This window comes from Neofelis nebulosa, chromosome 13 (assembly GCF_028018385.1).
Source record: "Neofelis nebulosa isolate mNeoNeb1 chromosome 13, mNeoNeb1.pri, whole genome shotgun sequence".
NCBI lineage: Eukaryota > Metazoa > Chordata > Mammalia > Carnivora > Felidae > Neofelis > Neofelis nebulosa.
This window is the reverse complement of record NC_080794.1, coordinates 37107378-37126466: the sequence shown is the minus strand read 5'-3', so window position 1 is coordinate 37126466 and position 19089 is coordinate 37107378. Positions and strand designations below refer to the sequence as shown.

At 54.6% G+C, this 19089-nt stretch overlaps 1 protein-coding gene across 9 annotated transcripts in view; it reads right to left on the bottom strand.

Moving 5' to 3' along the window:
* The window catches only part of CDH23 (cadherin related 23), a 416105-nt gene that overhangs the window by 6816 nt on the left and 390200 nt on the right, over nucleotides 1-19089 (bottom strand). For 6 of the 9 annotated variants that reach the window (XM_058696612.1, XM_058696610.1, XM_058696619.1 and 3 more), the window contains 16 exons: nucleotides 18919-19026; nucleotides 17389-17491; nucleotides 15920-16045; nucleotides 15391-15594; nucleotides 12969-13427; nucleotides 9796-9912; nucleotides 8433-8657; nucleotides 7670-7839; nucleotides 7310-7447; nucleotides 6288-6407; nucleotides 4577-4754; nucleotides 4226-4437; nucleotides 1660-1851; nucleotides 1393-1506; nucleotides 409-538; nucleotides 49-300 (listed from right to left, as the gene is read on the bottom strand). In XM_058696612.1, the coding sequence (XP_058552595.1) occupies nucleotides 49-300; nucleotides 409-538; nucleotides 1393-1506; nucleotides 1660-1851; nucleotides 4226-4437; nucleotides 4577-4754; nucleotides 6288-6407; nucleotides 7310-7447; nucleotides 7670-7839; nucleotides 8433-8657; nucleotides 9796-9912; nucleotides 12969-13427; nucleotides 15391-15594; nucleotides 15920-16045; nucleotides 17389-17491; nucleotides 18919-19026 (2848 nt within the window). The other 3 variants (XM_058696613.1, XM_058696615.1, XM_058696614.1) reach the window with 3 other exon arrangements.

Genomic DNA, 19089 nt, shown 5'->3' with positions numbered 1-19089 from the left:
AGGGCAGGGGCCGCCCCGCCCCCTAGACCCAGGCTCTGGCCCCTGCACCTGCAGTGTACTCAGCCTTGGTGAAGCGCGGGGGCTGGTCGTTGATGTCTTCTAGCACGACGCGCACCTCCTGCAGGGTGAGGTCAGTGACCAGGTCGAGGGCTGGGGAGGGCCCACGGGGAGGTGTCCAGCTGCGATTGCTTGAGGCCTTGACGATGAAGGAGAAGACGGCTTCACGCTCCCGGTCCAGGTCCCGCAGCACCAGCAGACGCCCGTCAGGCTGCAGATGGAAGTTCTTCTCTTCGTTGCCGGCTGAGGATGGGACCACGGCACAGGGTGAAGGGGCAGGGCTGGGGTGGGGCATATTTGGGTCATCTCCAGCCCCAGGGTAGGTAGGGCACTGGCCCTGGCAGGCCCCACCTGCGATGAAGTAGTACACGACGGCGTTGGGGCCCTCGTCTGCATCCACGGCGCCTGTCACGTTGCCCACGAGGGTGCCACGTGGCGAGTGCTCAGGCACTGTCAGCAACTGGTACTGGGGGCTGCCTTTCTGCAGGGGGGAGGGGGATGTCACATGAGGGCCAAGGCCAAAGGACCTTGCGCAGTACCTCTGTAGGTGCTGAGGGACTTTATTGCCCAAGGCTTGTGGGGTGAGCAGGACCTCTGTAACCTCAGGGGAGCGTGGGCTGGGCCTGGTCTGGCAGGTTCTATGAAGTATCCCAGCACCTGAATGGATGTTTGAATGAGGGGGCACACTCTTTTAAAAAAAAAAAAAATTTTTTTTTTTTAAAAAATACTTATATTTTTGAGACCGAGAGAGACAGAGCTTGAGCGGGGAAGGGCCAGAGAGAGAGGGAGACACAGAATCTGAAGCAGGCTCCAGGCTCTGAGCTGGCAGCACAGTGCCTGATGTGGGGCTCGAACTTGGGAACAAGATCAAGACCCAGACCGAAGTTGGATGCGTAACCCAGCCACCCAGGTGCCCCAAGGGGGCACGCCCTTATATGCACATGGATGTGCACTCAGAGCCTCCAGGGAATGTCACCCCCATGTGCCCACAAGAAAAAACCCCGTCAAGTTGTGGAGTAGGAGTCTACACGAGCAGCTCGGCTGGCCCCAGCTTGGTGAAGCGGAGCTCAATTTCAGGTTTCCTGTGTGCTCTTGTGTGTGCAATTAGGTGAGTTACAGCTCTAGGGGTCAGGCGTATTTGCCTGCTTTTTTGACTGCTGGGTAGTGCCTTGAAATAGCAGCAGCTCAATAAATGTTGTAGGAAGCGCATGCAGTTTCTGAACGTAACCACATGTATATGGCACAGTGTGCACGGGGGAGCCCTGCGTGTGTACTTGCAGGCGGGGAGTCCCTGTGTGGGTGCGGGTTGGGGGGAGGGGGAATGGGCGAGCTCACCGGGGGCCTCACAAAGAGAGGTTCGTTGTCGTCGATGTCCTCCAGGGCTACTTGCAGCGGCTGCATGGTCTCGTATGGCACCGGCTGGCCCAAGTCGCTGGCCACCAGGATGAGCTGGGGGGTGGAGGGGTACAGTCAGAGGAGGGCACTCCCTGGGGGCCAGGTCACCGCCCTTGTGGGCATTCTAGGTGGGGAGGTGGTGGCCCTGCGCCTAGAGGACAGCCCCTCTCTTGGCCCCGCCCCTCGCATTGGGGCCCGCCCCCTTACGCTGTACACAGCCTGTTTCTCGCGGTCCAGGCGCTGAGCGGTCTGGATGAGGCCGCTTATGGGGTCGATGGTGAAGTACTCCCAGTCCCGGTTGCCAGCCGTCTTCAGAAAGCTGTAGCGCACGGCCCCGTTGAGGCCCTCGTCGTTGTCTGTGGCATAGACCTCATATACATTGGAGCGCAGCGGGATCTCCTGTGGTGGGGGGTGGAGGGGCATGGCAGGGAGGCTCCTGGGCCATCTGAGAGAATGCCAGCTCCCACGCCCGGATGGAGCTCTTGTGCTTTGTCCTCACTTAGCAGAATGCCCTTGCCACCTTCTGGCATCCTTAGGAAACGCCTGCCTGCTTAGCTGGACTCTCCTGGAGTCTCAGCATCTGCTAGAGCATCCCTTCACCCCACCCCCACTCCACGACCCAGTGATGGTCCCAGCTGGTCTCCATCCACCACGCTTCAAAGTCTTTCAGGGTTATTGCCCTTCCAGGGCCTTCCCCCGTCCCTCGGATCCCATTGCATGCTGAGATTTGGAAGGCAGAAGGGGAATCCAAAAGCTGAGGCCACAGCCACCATTCTGTTGCTCGGTCTGTCTTGCTCTCTGCTACCCTAATCACAGGAGCCTTAGGTGTCCCCCAGACAACACCGTCTACCCAATGGGGTACATGAAAATGAGGGATAGGCTGGTAGGCTGACAATGGTGGATAGAGAGGACACTTGGGTTCTGGTCTACTTCACCACGTGACTTGGGACACACCACTTCACGTCTCTGGACCTCAGTCTCCTGATTCCCTTGAGTGAAGTCTCAGATATCAGCAAATCTGATGGGTATCATATACTGACCCATAATAAGCTGTACAGGCACAAGGCAAAGAGCAAGTTTCTTGGCTTTTAGCTGGAAAATTATCAGCTCAGCCTGGTTTCACTGTTTATCTCACTGATCATGACGATCAGAAACTCTGAATGGCAGTTACATCTAACTAATGAAAAGTGGGATGACAAATAGGTAATTACTTAACGCAGCTGGTTCTCTGCGAGACACAAATCTTTCAAAATTTGGAGTCTTGACGGGAAAAACGTAGCAAATGGGCCTTTGTTGTGGAAAAAGAACTAGATTATTATTAATTTATACCTTGCCTCGTTCCACAAAAAAAGATTTGAGACAATTTATAAGAATGTATAAGTTATAATAAGAGCAAACAAGTTAAAAAAAAATCAGGGTAAAGAAAGAAAATGGCGGCACCTGGGTGGCTCAGTCAGTTGAGTGTCTGACTCTTCTTGATCTTGGCTTAGGTCATGATCTTGTGGTTTGTGGGATCAAGCCCTGCGTCGGGCTCTGTGCTGACAACACAGATTGTGCTGCTTGGGATTCTCTCCCTCCCTCACTCCCTGCCCCTCTCCTGCTTGTGTGCGCGTGTGCTCTCTCTCTCTCTCTCTCTCTCAGAATAAATAGACATAAAAACTTTTTTTTAAAAGGAAAAGAAAATGATTGGCAGGAAGATGGAAACTGAGGGGTAGGGGTCCAGGTTTGTGCACTAAGTCCCTGTGGGGTCATTTGGCGTAGGCTGACTGCTCTGAGCTCCCTGGCGGGCAGTGCAAAGAGGACTACTCTGTCACTGCAGTAGGTGCTGGAAAAAGCAACTCACAAGGTAGGTGCACAGCGTTTCCTAGAGCGCAGCCCTGGGACAGATTTCTCCTGTGGGGCCTCTCAGAGGAGACAGAGTGACGACAAGGACTTGATGCTGACATTCTGAGAGGTGGAGGCATGCTGAAGTTTGGGGAACAGAGAGCAAGTGGGAGACACCCCGATTATACCACCAGGGGGCAGGTCGGGCCTGGGTGCTGAGAGGAAGGAGGGAAGGGGCAGATGAAGGAGTACTGCCTGTCTTTACAAGGCAATTTAAACAATTTTTTTAAAAAGTTTATTTTGAGAGAGAGAGAGAGAGAGAGAGAGAGAATATCCCAAGCAGGCTCTGCACTGTCAGCATGATGCTGGACATGGGGCTTGATCCCATGACCTGAGCTAAGGTCACAAGTGAGACCCTTAACTGACTGACCACCCAGGCGCCCCTACAAGGCAATTTAGAGCAAGGAACGAAAGGGTGGGGGAATTCTGGAACCTCAGCCACTTCCCCTTGTTTCTTATTTTGATGCTGGTACTCAATTCCTAGGCATGGTATCAGCAGGAACAACAGACAGACGGAAGGAACATGTGTGTTTATTTTGAGACACCAATATGGGGGGTGGTGTGTGAGTTTCCGGGGAGACTGGCTTTTCTGGTAGACTTCTCGGAGCAAGAGATGGGGCATCTAAAAAACACCCAGAAAAGTCACTTTCTCAAGGTCATTGGCTGGTAGCGACAGAGTCAGACTTGGGCCCCTTGTGCTGGCACAGCTCAGCTCATACTACTACCCGCTGTGTGACACTGAACAAGTCTGTCTCCCACTCTGGCCTCAGCTTCCCCACTTTCACAGAGGGGCCCTTTCAGTCTCCCAGGCGTGACTGCAGGAGGAGGGAGTGGGCCGGATATGGGAAGGGAGATGTTGGTGGGCGGGAGGACCAGGGGACAGCAGTACCTCTCTGATGTGGAGGACGGTGCCGTTGGGCGGGCGCACGAAGACGGGGCGGTTATCATTGACGTCGATGACCTCCACCAGGAGCATGGTGGTGCCCCAGAGTGGAGGCTGTCCGCCATCCGTGGCCACCACGGTCAGGTTGAACCTCTCGTAGGACTGCAGTGGCCGCTTTGTGGTCACCAGGCCTGAGTCTATGTCCACGTGGAAGGCCTCTGGCAGGTGGGACAAGAGAGCAGGGCCTGGCTCTGGCTGAGACGTCCTTCCCATCCCTCCTCCTCCTCCTCCTCCTCCTGGCCCTGGGGCTGCCCCTCTCACGCCCAAGGCATCATGGGTGGGGAGCAGACTACTTACCCACGCCAGGGCCCTCAAGTGAGTAGGCCAGCTCCCCATTGGAACCCTCATCCTGGTCGGTGGCCATCATGGTGATGACTGAGGTGCCTGCCGGCTCATTCTCATACACGCTTGTGCTGAACTGGGGCTTGGAGAACTGTGGCCGGCAGTCATTGACGTCTAGCACCTGGATCACCACCTGGGGGCGGGGGGGAGGTTGAGGTCAAAGGTCAGGAGCATACTAGGTTGCTGCTTCAGGTGACCCGGTCACACGGGAGTAAGCCAGCGTGGACAGTGCCCACTGTTGGAGTCTGACCTCAATTTCTTTAACCCCGAGTCTCAGTTTTCCTCGCCGTTGGGGCCGGTAGTATCTTATCTCTCAGGGGCTAGTGAGGCTCACCCATGATGGTACGTGTGCCCAATGCCTGGCTCAAGGAAATGCTTTGCAAATAGTACTGTGGTTACAGGATCATCTGCGTCTGGGCCCAGAAGCAGGGAGCCCTCCTCGCCCACCTCCTGCTCTGGCCTCTGCTGCTTCCCACAGTGGCCCTAGACATCTGACTCTGATCTCTGGATCTTAATGCTGGGCTGTGCTTCCTCCACTCCCAGAAGTTCTCTCTTGCCGGGGATCTGTGTCTGGCTTGGGACTTGGCTCCCTCTGCCGACCCCACAGCCCGGGGCGGGTCCTGTGGACGCAGAAGGTGAGGAGGCCCTTTCCCCGCGTAGCTCCCATGGCCCTGACAGCAGCCTCATCCAAGTCCTTCACGGCGGTGATTTCAAGAACCCCTCTCCGTGCACAAAGCATTTGCCAACTCCCCATCTCCCTGCCTCACCACTGCCTTGGGCAGGAAGCATCATCATTGCTGCCCTTTCTCCCATCCCCTACAGATTTGACAGCTGAGGCTCGGCGAGGTCACATGCCAAATGCAGGGTGCTCGGCTAGTGGGACCTCTGTCTTCTGGCTCCAAATAATGGGCTTTTCCCAGCACAGCACGTGTGAGACGACACAGCCCATGTGACAGGGACAGGATTCGGGTACGTGTGAGAGCTCCCAGCCCCTTCCCCCCTTACCTGCTCACAAGAATTTGTCTCTGCCCACCGAACTTCTCACCCACCCCCACCCTTTACCTTGGATGGTTAGGTTATTGCGGGAAGATGTGGAGGAACTGGATAGAGAATGACAGGACTGGAGAAGGCAGAACAGGGGGGACGAAAGAAGGAGAAAGCAAAGCCTCAAGGCATACTCTGGAGAGAAGTGGGGATAGGGTTTAGAAGGTGGTACGCTGGCCTCAGGGTGATGGCATCGGTGCTAGAACTGGAATAGGAATGGGGCTGGGAACTGGATCCCTCGCTAATGTTCTTCAAGAGACATAAATAAAGATAATCGCTCTACGATTATGTTTGGTTGCTAGACTGTTTCCTTCCGTGGGTCACCGTGGACAGTGGGACACGTGGCGCCCCAGGTTGGACTCAAGTCACACTCAGGTGTTTTCAACTGCCTTAGCAGGGGTTTGGCACAAGAGATTTCTCTTCAAGAGTCCCTGTTTCCCCAAGCCACAGCCATTTTGACTCAGCCAGCTAAGCTCTTGCTGTCTCCTCCTCTGCCGCCATGTCTCTGAGGGGACCGGGTGGCTCTGCTCCCACTCTGCAGCATTCTCTAAAGGAAAGGCTTTGCTCGATGCCTCCACACTTCTAGTCCTCGGTGTTCCTGGCCCAGGCTGGTGGCCCTTACCTGCACCGAATTTTCTCGGCGGTTGCTGGCTATATCTCCAGGGTTGTCTTTGGCCAAGGCAGTCAGAATATAGTGGTCCTTCTTCTCCCGGTCCAGAGAGGACAGCACATAGATGTCACCCTAGTAGGGGGAGGGTGGAATCAGGTCCTTCATCAATCCAACTGATATTTATTGAGTATACACTATATGCCAGACATCGTTCTAGGCTTTGCAGGTGCAGCACTGGACAGAACGGATGACCGCCCCTGCCCCCGTGGAGCTCTGATTCCAGTGGCTTCTCTTATCCCCAGTGCCCAGTCCGCCTGGAGATGGGACGGTCGGCCCAGGATGGGAGTCACTCCCCGGCCAGGTATAGAGTGGTACTCTGTAAATAGTTGCCCTTCCTAGGGCCGGGCCAGGACCATGACTGACTGTTCACACTGAGCAGGAAGGACAGAACCCTGTTGACAGGGCAGAGTTCAGGGGGACATGGGCAGGGAGAGGCAGTAGGAGGGAAAGTCCAGTTCCAGCCCAGCTCCTGGGGAAGGCCCTACCTGACCAACCGCCCCCAGGCCACCGTGGTCTCTCCTGTGCTGAACTAGCAGCTTTGAACCAACGTACAGTCATTTGAAGTCATCACCCATCCTTTCTCTTGAGTTTCTCTGCTCTCTCACAAGTCTGAGGCCTCCCTCCCCCGGCACGGAATACAGTGCTATGTATACAGCAGGAGCTCAAACACCGTGCCCACTTTCTGCAGAGCTTCCTATACCTCTCTTTTGATAGTTTTAAAAAGCAGCCTCATGGACTTGCATCAGGTTTTCTGGTTTGGGGGAATTCCAAAAATCTCTGGCCCCAGGAAAGAAAGTGCGGTCTACAGGATGTCTGGGACTGTAGCGGGGCTTGCTGACTTGGTAAAAAAAAAAACCTCTGAGGCTACAGACGTTCTGGTGGCATGACCCAGAAACCGGGATGACTATGATACTTTTGGTGGCTTTTCAGCCTACGACCCTGGGCCCTTCCCACTGCCCGGTTTGCCTGCTTACCGTAGCGGGGTTGATGGCAAACTTGCCCTCTCCATCCCCGAGGCTGTACTCAAGGAGGGCAAAGTTGCCTGAGTCGGCATCAGTCGCAGCGACTGTCAGGATGACCGTGCCCACAGGCACATCCTCAAAGATGGCCTCCTGGAACCCAGCGGGCAGGGAGAGAGAGTGGGCCAAGGTCAGTCCTGGAGTCTATGCCTCTTCCCTGAAAACTCACCATGGTAGACAGCCCAGGGCACCACGCTGCTCACGGGGTGGTCATGCCCCTGGGGCTCAGAGGCTGGCAGGGTAAGGGTAGAAGATGCCCGAAGGCCCCAAGGAATGGGCACAGGTCCTGACCCAACTTGTTGCCTGGCCCCCCACCTGGTAGGAAGGCTGGTCAAAGATGGGGTTGTTGTCATTGATGTCCACGATCTCCAGGTAGACAGGGATCTCAGCTGCCCGGGGCGGAGACCCGTTGTCTGAGGCCCTCACGGTAAAGTTGAGCCAGTGTACTTCTTCGTAGTCCACTGTCCGGTTGGCAATGACTTTCCCTGAGACACAGAGGCACTTGCTGCCAGTTTTGCCACTCCTCACACATGGAAACTCTCCAAAGTATAAAGAGAAGGATCTGGAGCCCTGAGGGGCAGATGTGGTCTCCTGAAGAAGGAGAGTGGCCCAGCAGCACTGCCTAGTGGCAGGCCGGCCAGAGGCCGACAGCAACTGGTGTCCAGCTCTTCTCCTCACTGGAGGCGAGAGAAAGCTTTTCACAAGTCAAAGAGGTGAGTACAGGCAAGGCCGGGACCACCTCAGAGAGATCGCTCTCTTGGCTTTCTCACCCCCTCAGTGATCCTGAGCGCGGAAGCCTGGGTGGTAGAGATGCTGGTGGCCTATCATCCCAGGTTCCCAGCAGCCCTCAAAGGGCCGGTCCAGCCCACCCCCGGGACCAGGCACTCTTTCCCTTCCTGTGGTTTGGGCATCCGTGAGTGACGGCAGTGTGGGCCATACTGGATCTGGCCCAGCCCACTGAGGGGCTATGGTGGGGTCCTGCCCGGAGGGTGACAAGTGGGCCACGGTCCCTTGTGGAGGCTAAGCAGGAACAGACACATGTCCCCCAGTCTTCTTCTGGCAGATTTTTCCCACCTACCTGCTGAGGAGTCTTCCAGCTGGACATAGCCTGGGGGCATCAGGTCCAGCAGAGTGTAGGTGATCAGCCCATTGAGGCCCTTGTCGGGGTCCACAGCTGCCACGGCAATGAGTGTGGTGCCTGGGGTGGCCCCCTCCAGAATCCGCTCCATGTAATAGGTGATCCCGAAGGGCTTGAACTGGGGCGTATTGTCATTGACGTCCAGGATGTTGACTGTCAGCTTGGCTGGCGTGGAGGCAGGAGGTGAGGGTGACGTGAGGGGTGCCACTGTGGCTGGACCAGGCTTCCTAAGTCTCAGTCAAGGCTGGAGAGGGTGGGGCCTTTCACTGCCCTCCCGGGACTCCCTGGAGCTTGACCCAACCCTTGTGTGGTAGCACGTGACCCTTTTCTCTGGTCTGGTTGCTCACTCTTCCGTAGGGGAACTGGCTGGGTGACCTTGGTGGAGCTGCTGGCCCTGACTGTGCCTCAGTTTCCCAGGCTGTCCAATGAGGTAGGACTATGATGGTCTTTAAGACCCTTGCCACGGTTCAGCCTTCTACTTCCTGTCTGAGTCGTCCCCTCCACATAACCTGCCCCGGCCCTTTGCCCTCTGAGTGGAGAACATGTAGGCCATGACCAGATCTGCTCTTCGTTACTGAAAACTTGGGCCTCTGGTCTGTAATAATAAGCAGCCAATATCTGCCAGGCCTATCTCCCCACCCCAGCCGCTGTCCATGCCTCATGGACATGAGGCAGAGGTGGCAGAGGTGACTTGAGGCTACCCCTTCTCCACATCCCCCTCCCCTTCCCGCTCCGCCCACACAAAATCCCCTCCGTTAGGAGCCCCTCCCAGCTCACGCCTAGGGCTGCAGGCGGGGGGGGGGGGTGGGGGGGGGTGGGGGAGGGGTGGTGGTGGGGGGCAGCCTTGTGCCCTTCTCTGCTCTGGCGCCTGTGCCCTCCAAAGTGGTGTCGTGGCCTCCACAGACATTCATGTTTCCTTGCACTTTCCTGTCTCTGGGCGGACCCCATGGCTTCCTATCAGATCTGAGGTTCCTGTCACACATGCCAGCCACACCTCCTTACTAGTTCTGATAATGAGACTGTGGCCTACGTCTCTGTTGTTCTGTCATTTTCTCAGGGCCCGTCCAGCCTCTACCCAAGCCTCCTTCCCACTCTGAGACTTTGGGTTCAAGATCACACATAGCCCTGGGCTTCTGGACCCCCACGATTGAGCTCTGACCACCGGGACACAAGGCCACCCTGAGCCTCGCGGTAGCTGCCACCTCTCATGCTCTTCGCATAGCCTGATGCCCATTCCCAGCCTGCTGCCCCTGCCCTGATCGGCTCTGAGTGACCCAAAGGAGATGCCTGGGGGGAGCCTTACCATTTGGCACGCTGACAGAGTGCTCTGGTAGGTCACTGGCATTGTCGATCACTGAGAGAGTGACTTCATAGGTGGCAACCAGCTCCCGGTTCAGTGGGGACTTCACCATTACAGACCCTGTAAGACCAGACTAGGTTCAGTCTGAGGGGAGCCCCCTAAAATCTGGGCCTCCCAGGGGCTCTCCTGGCTAGCTCTCCCAAACCACACCAAGGGCAGTGGTCCCCAGTAGAACTGGGACAGGCTGGTGACATCTTTGGCTGGGATGAGGCCACAGCCACCTGCAAGCTGGGGGCACCTCACTCAGCTCCTCACTCACTGCTTACTAGCCAGGTGGACTTGGGAAAATTATTTAACATCTCTGTGCCTCTGTTTCCTCATTTATGAAATGAGTACCTACTGCATAGGGCTATTTTGAGGATTATGGCAGTAAAACGAGTTTCCGTTTGCAAAGGGTTCAGAACAGTGCTTGGCATAGTGCCATGTAATCGCTTGTTCCAAGAATGCTTACATTCTACAACAATGTGAGTATACTGAACACTATTGAACTATTGAACTATTGAATTAAGAGTGTGCATTTTATGCTCCGCGCATTTTATCACTTAAAAATTGCTTGTATTCTAGGGGGACCAAGTATAAAGAAGGTCAAGCCAGCTAAGAAGTCCTGAGGGTATTCCCTGGAGGGGATGGTGGTGGGGCAGGCTGGATAGTCAGGCCGACCTCTTTGTCTTGATTACGTGGGCATGACAGGGCCTGATTGTGGGGAACGAGGACTGTCCTGTGGAAGTACTAGCAAGGAGGTGTTCTCTTTTCTCCTGCCCACTGCCTCCCACGGCTGCTGCCTGCCCCTGAATCGCAGAGGAAACTTCCAGAGGCTTGGGCTTGGACTGGACAGACCTAGCTGGGCCAATCTCAGGGCTGGCTCTGTTGGAGGGCCTGGTGGCCAGATCCTAGGTGAAACTTGCTCTCTCCAGCTCCCTCTCAGAAAGTGTGGCCTCTGGGATTCCCTTCCCCCTTGGCAGATCCCCTGCTGGGCTTCTGTCTTCCTCGGGTCCCCAGCCATGGGGTGGTCACTTACCCTGGGCCGCTGCCTCCTCCTCCTCCTCCTCTTCCTACTCTCGCTCCCCGTCCCCGAGGTTGGGGAGCGAGGATGGGGAGAGGGTGGCTGCATTCAGTCTGCAAAGGCTGGGCCACGGCCTGGGCCCCACAGGATGGGAAGGGTGGTAGGGGTGTGGTATGGAGGAAGGCAATGGGGTGAAGCAGAGATGAGGTGGGAAGTGACAGAGAAACAGAGCTCAAACCTGCAGGCCTGCCAGCCATGAGGAAGAGAGAAGAGGGTTAACATCAGTTAGTTCAGGGTGCAGAGGGGATGGAGTAGAGCAGGGCATGGGGAATGGTAGGGTTCAGAGCAGACCAGGGCAGGAGGTTTGAGAGGGAAGGGAGTGGAAGGGAAGAGGCAGGGGGAAGGAAGCCAGGAGCAAGTGGGAGCCCCATTGGATAGAAGCACTCAGGGGACTGAGGCTCTGGCAAGAAGAAAGGGGAGGGAAGGTAAGCAGGTGAGGTAGGGAAGTCATGAGGAAGAGGGGGCAGAGAAGACACTGGAAAGAAAAATAGAGAAAAGAGAATCAGTCATAGGGAGGGAGAACAGAGAAAAGTGGTAGTAGAGGCATCAGTGGAACATAAGGTGGAGCAGGGTGCAGGGCAGCTTTCCATGGTCCTAACCAACTACTGTGGGGGGAATTTTGCTAACCTGGGACATGGCTAACCTGTCTAAATTCTCCTAGTGCTCATGGTTTTCCTGTCTTCTTTTTAGCTCTGGGCCTCAGATGCATATTGAGTGAATCATACTCTTTGGTTCACTGCACCCTGTGGTCATTGATACCACTCTTGTTTTATGTATGTATCTATTCCCTTTTATTCCCACACTCCTCTCCCTCTTTCTCCCCTTGGTCAATCACTGTAATGGACTGAAGTATATTTTTCACTTGAAAGTGTTCCTGAAAATCATGTATTGTGTTTGTGTATTTTACATTTACACAAATGGGATTGTGGTATATATATATCCCATTCTAAGGTCTACGCACATTTCTCTGTGAATGTAATCTACTGCTTCTGATTGCTGCATGGTATTCATGGGGTACACTCACCATGTTTTACTCTCCGATCTCCTAGGGATAGATGCCCAGGTGGCCTCCAACTCCCACCACCAATAACATGGCAGGAAACATGACATATAGTCCTGTTACTGACCTGAGAATGTCCTTGGGACACATACCCAAGGAACAGAATTGTTGAGTCATGGGGTATGAGTGTACTTTGTGCTAGATTGCTGTCTAGATGGTGGAAGTGGTCTAGACTCCAAGAGTAGTATACGAGTGTTCTGATGTCCCCATATTGTCACCAATACTCAATACTGTCCAGCATCCTAATATCTGCTAATTACATATGGAAAACTGTTATCTCACTGCTGTTTTACTGTGCATTTCTCTGAATAACAATGATTTTTAGCATTTTGTCATAGCCATATTAGTTTTCTGTCACTCTTCTGGGCCTTCCAAGGAGTGTAGTTGTAGGGGTCCCATGTCCCCTTCCTAACTCCCTGGAGTAGCAAAAACATGAAACTTGTGGGAAAATCATCAAAATTACAATAATGTGTGTAGATCGTGAAAGATAAACCACAGTTCTCCTTGTTTTGTGATAGTGTAAGAAAATCATCAAGGGTATATATAAAATTTACAGTGGCCTAAATGACTAGCATACATATGAAGAAAGTGTCAACCACCTGGGTATTAAAGAAATACACATTAAAACAAGGTATGATTTTCCTATACAACTACAAATGTGAAAACTTAACAGTGTTTATTTAGTACTGGCAAGAGTGTGGTGAAATGGGCGTTCCCATGGAACGCTGGTAGAGTGAGGGAATCTGGAAGGCGAGATGGAGCTGGTCCAAGGAGAAGGAGGAGGAGAGAAGAGAGAGGGAAGGAGCCAGGGAAGGGAGGAAAAAGAGAGGGAACAATGTGGTGTGGGGGTAGGGGAAGAGAGTAGGAGGAGCAGCTGAGGGAAGGGGAGGAGCAGAGAGGGAACAGAAAGAAGGGAGCATCGGGAAGAAAGCAGAGGGCAAGGAGACGGGCAGGGAGTCAGGGGTGGGGTGGGAGGGGAGCAGGCCCTTGTACCTGTGTTGATATTCACAGCAAAGGCATCCTCCTGGTCAGGCACCAGGCGGTCAGTGTCGTCCTTGGCCACGATGCCGATGATGTGGTACTCCAGCTTTGGGTTGAGGTCGCGGTCAATGGCGGTGACGTTGGCAATGACAGTGCCTGGCTCAGCCGACTCCAGCACGCTCACCGTCTGGATGGGGTTGAGGAACTCAGGACGGGAGTCATTGATATCGTCGATCAGGATGGTGATGATGGCCGTGCCTGAGAGAGGAACGGTGCCCCTGTCGGTGGCCACCACTGTCAGCCGGTAGGATTCCTGCTCCTCCCTGTCGATGGTGGCATTGGCGACACGGATGACCCCAGTGACTGGGTGGATGACGAAGCGGTCCTGAGCCCCAGCTTCTATTCGGTAGATCAGCTCCCCATTGAGGCCACTGTCCCTGTCCGTGGCTGTGGCCTGAAGGACTGAGAATCCTGTGGGGGTGGGTATGGGGAGTGACTGAGCAGAGTGGCTTCTTCCAAAAACCTTATGCCAGGTACATTTTTGGTGGTTCCTAAGGGCCCCTCTTGCCACCGTCTTGCCAGTGGTTATCTTTTGTATGTTTCCCATGTTTGAAACTTTGTAGGTAAATCGTATCTCATTTTGTTTCATATTCTGTGATTGAGAGATTGAAAAATTTGTAGTAATTTAACGATTAGTTGTATCTTGTGCAAATTGTCTGCCTTTGACCTCTGTCCATTTATCTGTCAGTTTGTACAAATTACATAGTTATGGTAACTGGTGACAGATACCTTTTTCTCAGTTTGTTGTCTCCCTTTTGATATTGGTTGTTATTATTTGGTGTGAAGAAATTTAGTTTGGTATGCATCAAACTATAATAGTTTTCCATTTTTAAGATTTGTTTCTCGTATGCTTAGAACCTCTTCGTCAGAAATCAGAAAAATATTTACCTAGAGTTTTTCCTTTTATTTGTAAATGCTTTCTACTCTTCTGTATTTTCTCTGGAGTGTCTTTAGGTTTCATCTCAGTGTCTGATAGAGGGTGAAAATCTACACTAAATATTAATAGATATTTTGTACATTAGGTAGGTTTCACAACTGACTTCACTGTGCCCCCCACCCTTGATTTAAAATATTTGATTTTTAAGTAATCTCTACACCCAGTGCGGGGCTTGAACTCACAACCCTGAGATTAAGAGTTGCATGCTCCACCCACTGAGCCAGCCAGGAGCCTTTCATTGTTTCCTTTATTACATAATATTACCTTCTTTAATTGACCAGTATCTGTTCCTGGGTTACTCTGTCCCAGAGTCTTTTTTTTTTTTTTTTTAATTTTTTTTTTTCAACGCCAGAGTCTTGTATCATGTGGTTTAAAAAATTTTTTTTTAAGTTTATTTATTTATTTAGAGAGAGAGAGAGAGAGCATCAACAGAGGAGGGGTAGAGAGCAGGAGGGAGGGAGGGAAGGAGGGAGGGAGGGAGGGAGAGAGAGAGAGAGAGAGAGAGAGAGCATCAACAGAGGAGGGGTAGAGAGCAGGAGGGAGGGAGGGAAGGAGGGAGGGAGGGAGAGAGAGAGAGAGAGAGAGAGAGAGAGAGAGAGAGAGAGAGAAACAGACTCCCAAGCAAGTTCTGCATTGTCAGCACGGAGCCCAATGCGGGGCTCGAACCCATGAACCCTGAGATCATGACCTGAGTGGAAATCAAGAGTCTGATGGTTAACCGAGGAAGCCACCCAGGCGCCCCTCATATCATATGGTTTTAAAAACCGCAGTTTTGTAATACGTAATAATATCTGGTAAGGCAAATCTGTCTTATTTATACTTCTATCTCAAAATGTTCTTATTCTTCCAGATGACCTTTAGAATCAAATATAACCCCCAAACCATATTTGGTTTTGCTGGGAATCACATTAATCCTATTTTGACTTTAAAACAGTCAGTTTTAGGGGCACCTGGGTGGTTCAGTCAGTTAAATGTCCGACTTTGACTCAGGCCATGATCTCGCAGTCTATGAGTTCGAGCCCTGTGCTGACAGCTCAGAGCCTGGAGGCTGCTTCGGATTCCGTGTCTCCCTCTGTCTCTGCCCCTCCCCTTTATGTGCTTGCGCGCGCGCGCTCTCTCTCTCTCTCTCTCAAAAAATAAATAAACGTTAAAAAGAATTTAAAACAGTTTTTCCATCCAGGAACACAGATGGAACATATCTTAATAATCTCATTTTACAGATAAACACTGTGTCAGAGCAGAGAATTAAGCGTGGCTTGGTTTTTCTGACTCCCTCTCCAGTGCTCTCTCCAACCCCCTACTGCCCCTCTTTCTTCCCACTGCAGGTGAATTCTGCCTCCAACCTGTGGGGCTCTCCAAGGACCACTAAGCAGCTCCTGCCTGGGGCCTGGGGCCTGGGGCCTGGGGCCCGGGGCCCGGGGCCTGTCCCTTGCTTACCTGGCGGACAGTTCTCCAGCAGGTGGACTGTGAGGGTGGGATGGCTAAAGGTGGGCCAGTTGTCATTGTCATCCAGTATGGTGACCAGCAGGTCGGCTGTGCCATTGAGCAGCCCAATGTCCTCAGCCAGCAGCAGCAGCTCCAGGACCGGGGGTGAGAAGGCTTCCCGGTCAATGATAACACCTGACCTCACCATCACCACGCCTGGTGCCCGACGCCACCAGCCGGGAGACACAAAGGAAAAGGGGTACGGTGGGGAGACAGGGCAAGAACCAACCGGGAGGGGACAGAGAAAGACAGGGGCATGGTAGGGGAGAGAGAGGAGAGAGGGGCAGAGAAGGCGACACAGTGACTTTCTTCCCCAAAGGCTTAACAACCAGTGGAATGGAGGTTGTGAGGAATGGGGTCTCCATGGGGAGCCTGGATGTCACTGAGAAGGTAGGCCCTAGGTCTAGCAGTGGGTCACTCCCACCCCAGCAGAAAGACTTGGAGCCCGGCTCGGAGTGCTGGGGTGGCACAGAGGCCTCACCCGTGCTGTTGTCGATGTCGAAGAGGCCACCCTGGGAGCCCAGCAGCTGGTAGGTCACCACGGCGTAGACGTCCAGGTCCGCGTCCAGGGCCAGGATGGGCCCATTGAGCACCGTGAGGGGGGTCCCTGGGCCAGGGGGAGAGGGGTCACCGCAGGGCCAGTCTGGCCCCCGCCCTCCCCCTCCCCCGCCCGTGCCCCCGTGAGCCATGGCTGACGATGGATGAGAGGGAGGGAGGTGAGGTGGACGGGGTGGGGGAAGCCCTGGGCCGGGCTGCGGCAGCCTTGGCAGACTGACGCAGATGCCTGGGGAGCAGCCTCAAAGCCCTGCTGGGGAGAAAACACAACAGCGGTGAGCAAGCCCCTCCGGCCCGCCCGGAGCGCTCCTGCCTTCCCAGCAGCCTTTGAGGGTCGCTCCGTGGGAGGGTCGGGGGCTCCCTGAGCGTGTGGGCCCTGTCTAGCTATGCGCTTCCAGCCCAGTCTGTCCATACAGGTGTACAAGACGCTTCCTATAGGCGTCTGGTTGTACCCGGCTAGGCACACCCACGAGCGTGCAGGACTTCGTGTTCACGGTCATGAGCACACATGTGCACTGAGCAGGAGCGCTGGTAGGCCTGGGATCCCCCCTGGTTGGGCACCTGTCTGCCTCTGCAAGCGGGCACATTTGCGCACGGAATGCACTGTGTAGGCCCCTACCCATGTGCCTAGGCGTGTCTGTGCACATGTGCAAGCCCACACGTGTGCCCGGATACGGGCATGTACTGGCACACACATGTGTAAGCGGGTACACAGGCAAGATTAAGAAACAGAGTGGGGACGCCTAGCCGGAGACAGGAACGTCCTACATAGCTCACCTCTTTCTGATTTAGGACCTAAGCTTTCGGGTCTGGGGAGGCTGGAGGCGGAGTAAGGGGCCCTCCCCGGGGACACAGTGAAAGGAGATTCTATCCCTCTGAAGGGAGGCGGGGCTGCTCGGTGTGTGTGGGGAGAGGGCTAGGCTGGCCTACCCAGGGCCGCTTGGTCCCCCTCCTCTGATTCCAGGTGCTCCCTGATCTTCCAGAAGCCTCTAAGATGCCCTGGGCTCCTGGGGTGAGGGAGCAGGGAGGGGCGAGCAAAGCCCCTCCTGGGTGGTCTTCACACCTTAATTGCCCCTCTTGGGGGGCGGTTATGGGGCTGCTTTCAGACTACTTTGGGGACCAATGACCACAGGTGTCTTTTCCAAGCAGACCTATGGCCTCTTCGGTTGGTCCTCAAAATGTGTGGCAACCAGGGGCCCACCAGCCCCCCAGGGCTGTGCCCCTTCCTCCCTCCATACGCTTGTGCACCTGCTGGGTCTGTGTTCAGCCAGGTGGCGAGGCTGCCTCCCCAGCCAGGCTTCAGCGGGGCCCCTATCAAGTGCAAGGGAGGTCCTCAGGCATCTGGGGCCTGGGTGGTGCCTGCAGCAGGAGTTCCCAGGTGGGTCTGGCACCTACCAGCGGGAGAGTTCTCCATCACCTCTGCCTGGTAGGTGCTCTGGGTAAAGAGGGGATGGTTGTCATTCTCGTCTGCCAGAAAGACCAGCAGCAAGTCAAAATCCTGAGGGAGGCACAAAGGGAGGTTAGGTTGTAGGCCATGTTCTAGCAAAATGCTCCAGTTGGACGGGAGCTGAGAGGGGTGGGGGGGGGGGGCGGGTCAGGGCAGAGAGGTAGATAATTAAAAAGCCTACCAGGTCCAGAGACCTGGGTTCAAGTCCCTGATGTGCTAGCAGCTCTCTTGGTGCCCCTGGGCAAATCATTTCCCCTATCTGGGCCTCAGTTTTCCAATCTGGCAAACGGGAATCCTAACTCCTTCACAGAGGTATTGTGAACTGAACAGGATGGATGCGAACAACATTTAATCATGTTCCATCTGCTGGTAAAGGACTTCAGACAGGAAGATGAGTCTTGGCTTTCAGACCCTGCAGGCCTGCCTGATGCCCCAGTCTGGGCTCAAACAAACTCTCACCCAGTGCTGTACCTCCTGCCTTTCCAAAACCCCAGTATAGTCCTTACTCAGAACCTCTCCATACCCCTGGACGCTATCTCCATTGCACAGCTGAAGAAACGAAGGGCCGGAGGTGGGGTGGCTATTCAGAGCCACAGGGCAGGCTGGTGGCAGAGTGGGGACCAGCCTCCCCGCTTCTCGATTCCCACCACTTAATGCTGCTGCTTCCAGGGTGATCCGCCCTCCTACAGCACAGGCAGGGAGGGGGATGAGAGCCGGGGGGAAGAGGAGGAGGTCGGAAGTGAGAGGAGGGAGGAAGGAAGAAAGGAGAGGAATGCCAGATGAGGGGCCCGTGGCTTATGACCACCTCCAGCCGAATGTCTCCTGGGCTTATACAGATGGGGAACTGGAGGCGCAGAATGAGCAGCGCCTTGACCGACCAGGCAGCCAGTCAGAAGCAGAGCTGAGATGAGCCAGACCCAAGGACTCTTGGCCAGGGCTCTGCCCCAGACCTCATGGGCTGGGAATAGAGGGCAGACTCCTACCCCCAAAGGGACTGCCTTGCGACACCCACCCCCCTCCTAGCAAAAAGATCCAACTTTCTTGGCTTTTGAGGGAAAGCCACCGGGAAAATGCAACCCTCTCAGAACCCCAGAGTATGAGCTTCTGAGTGCAGGCCTGTGTGCACACACAGCTGGGGCGTGTGCCCAAGTAGCAGTGGTGTGGGGAGGAAAGATGACGGCTGGCGTTGAGTGTTGGCCACGTGCGAGCCACTGGGCTGAGGGCTGTATAGACACTGGCTCCTTCAAGTCCTTTCCACAACTTTGGGGTAGGGCTCATCTTCATTTTGCCGAAGAGAAGGAAAAAGGGATACGAGAGGAAATCTACTTGCCAAAGCCACACGCTCAACGGCAGGCGCAACAGGGATTTGAACCCAGCACTCGCTTACTCTAAAACCTGTGCATCTGATCCCCAGGCATACTGCCTGCCACCCCCAGCGTGCAGTCCCGCTCCCCGCCCCCCGTGTCCTCTGGCCTCACCCTCCTGGCTATGCGTGGGTTCTCCGGGTTGTCCTTCACGGAAACGGTCAGCTTGTACTCGGGGATCCGCTCACGGTCCAGTGGCCGGTTCACGGTGATGACCCCTGTCTGGGATGTGGACGGCTGGTGAGCTGAGCAGTGCCCCGTCCCCCACTTTGGGCTCTGGTCCAC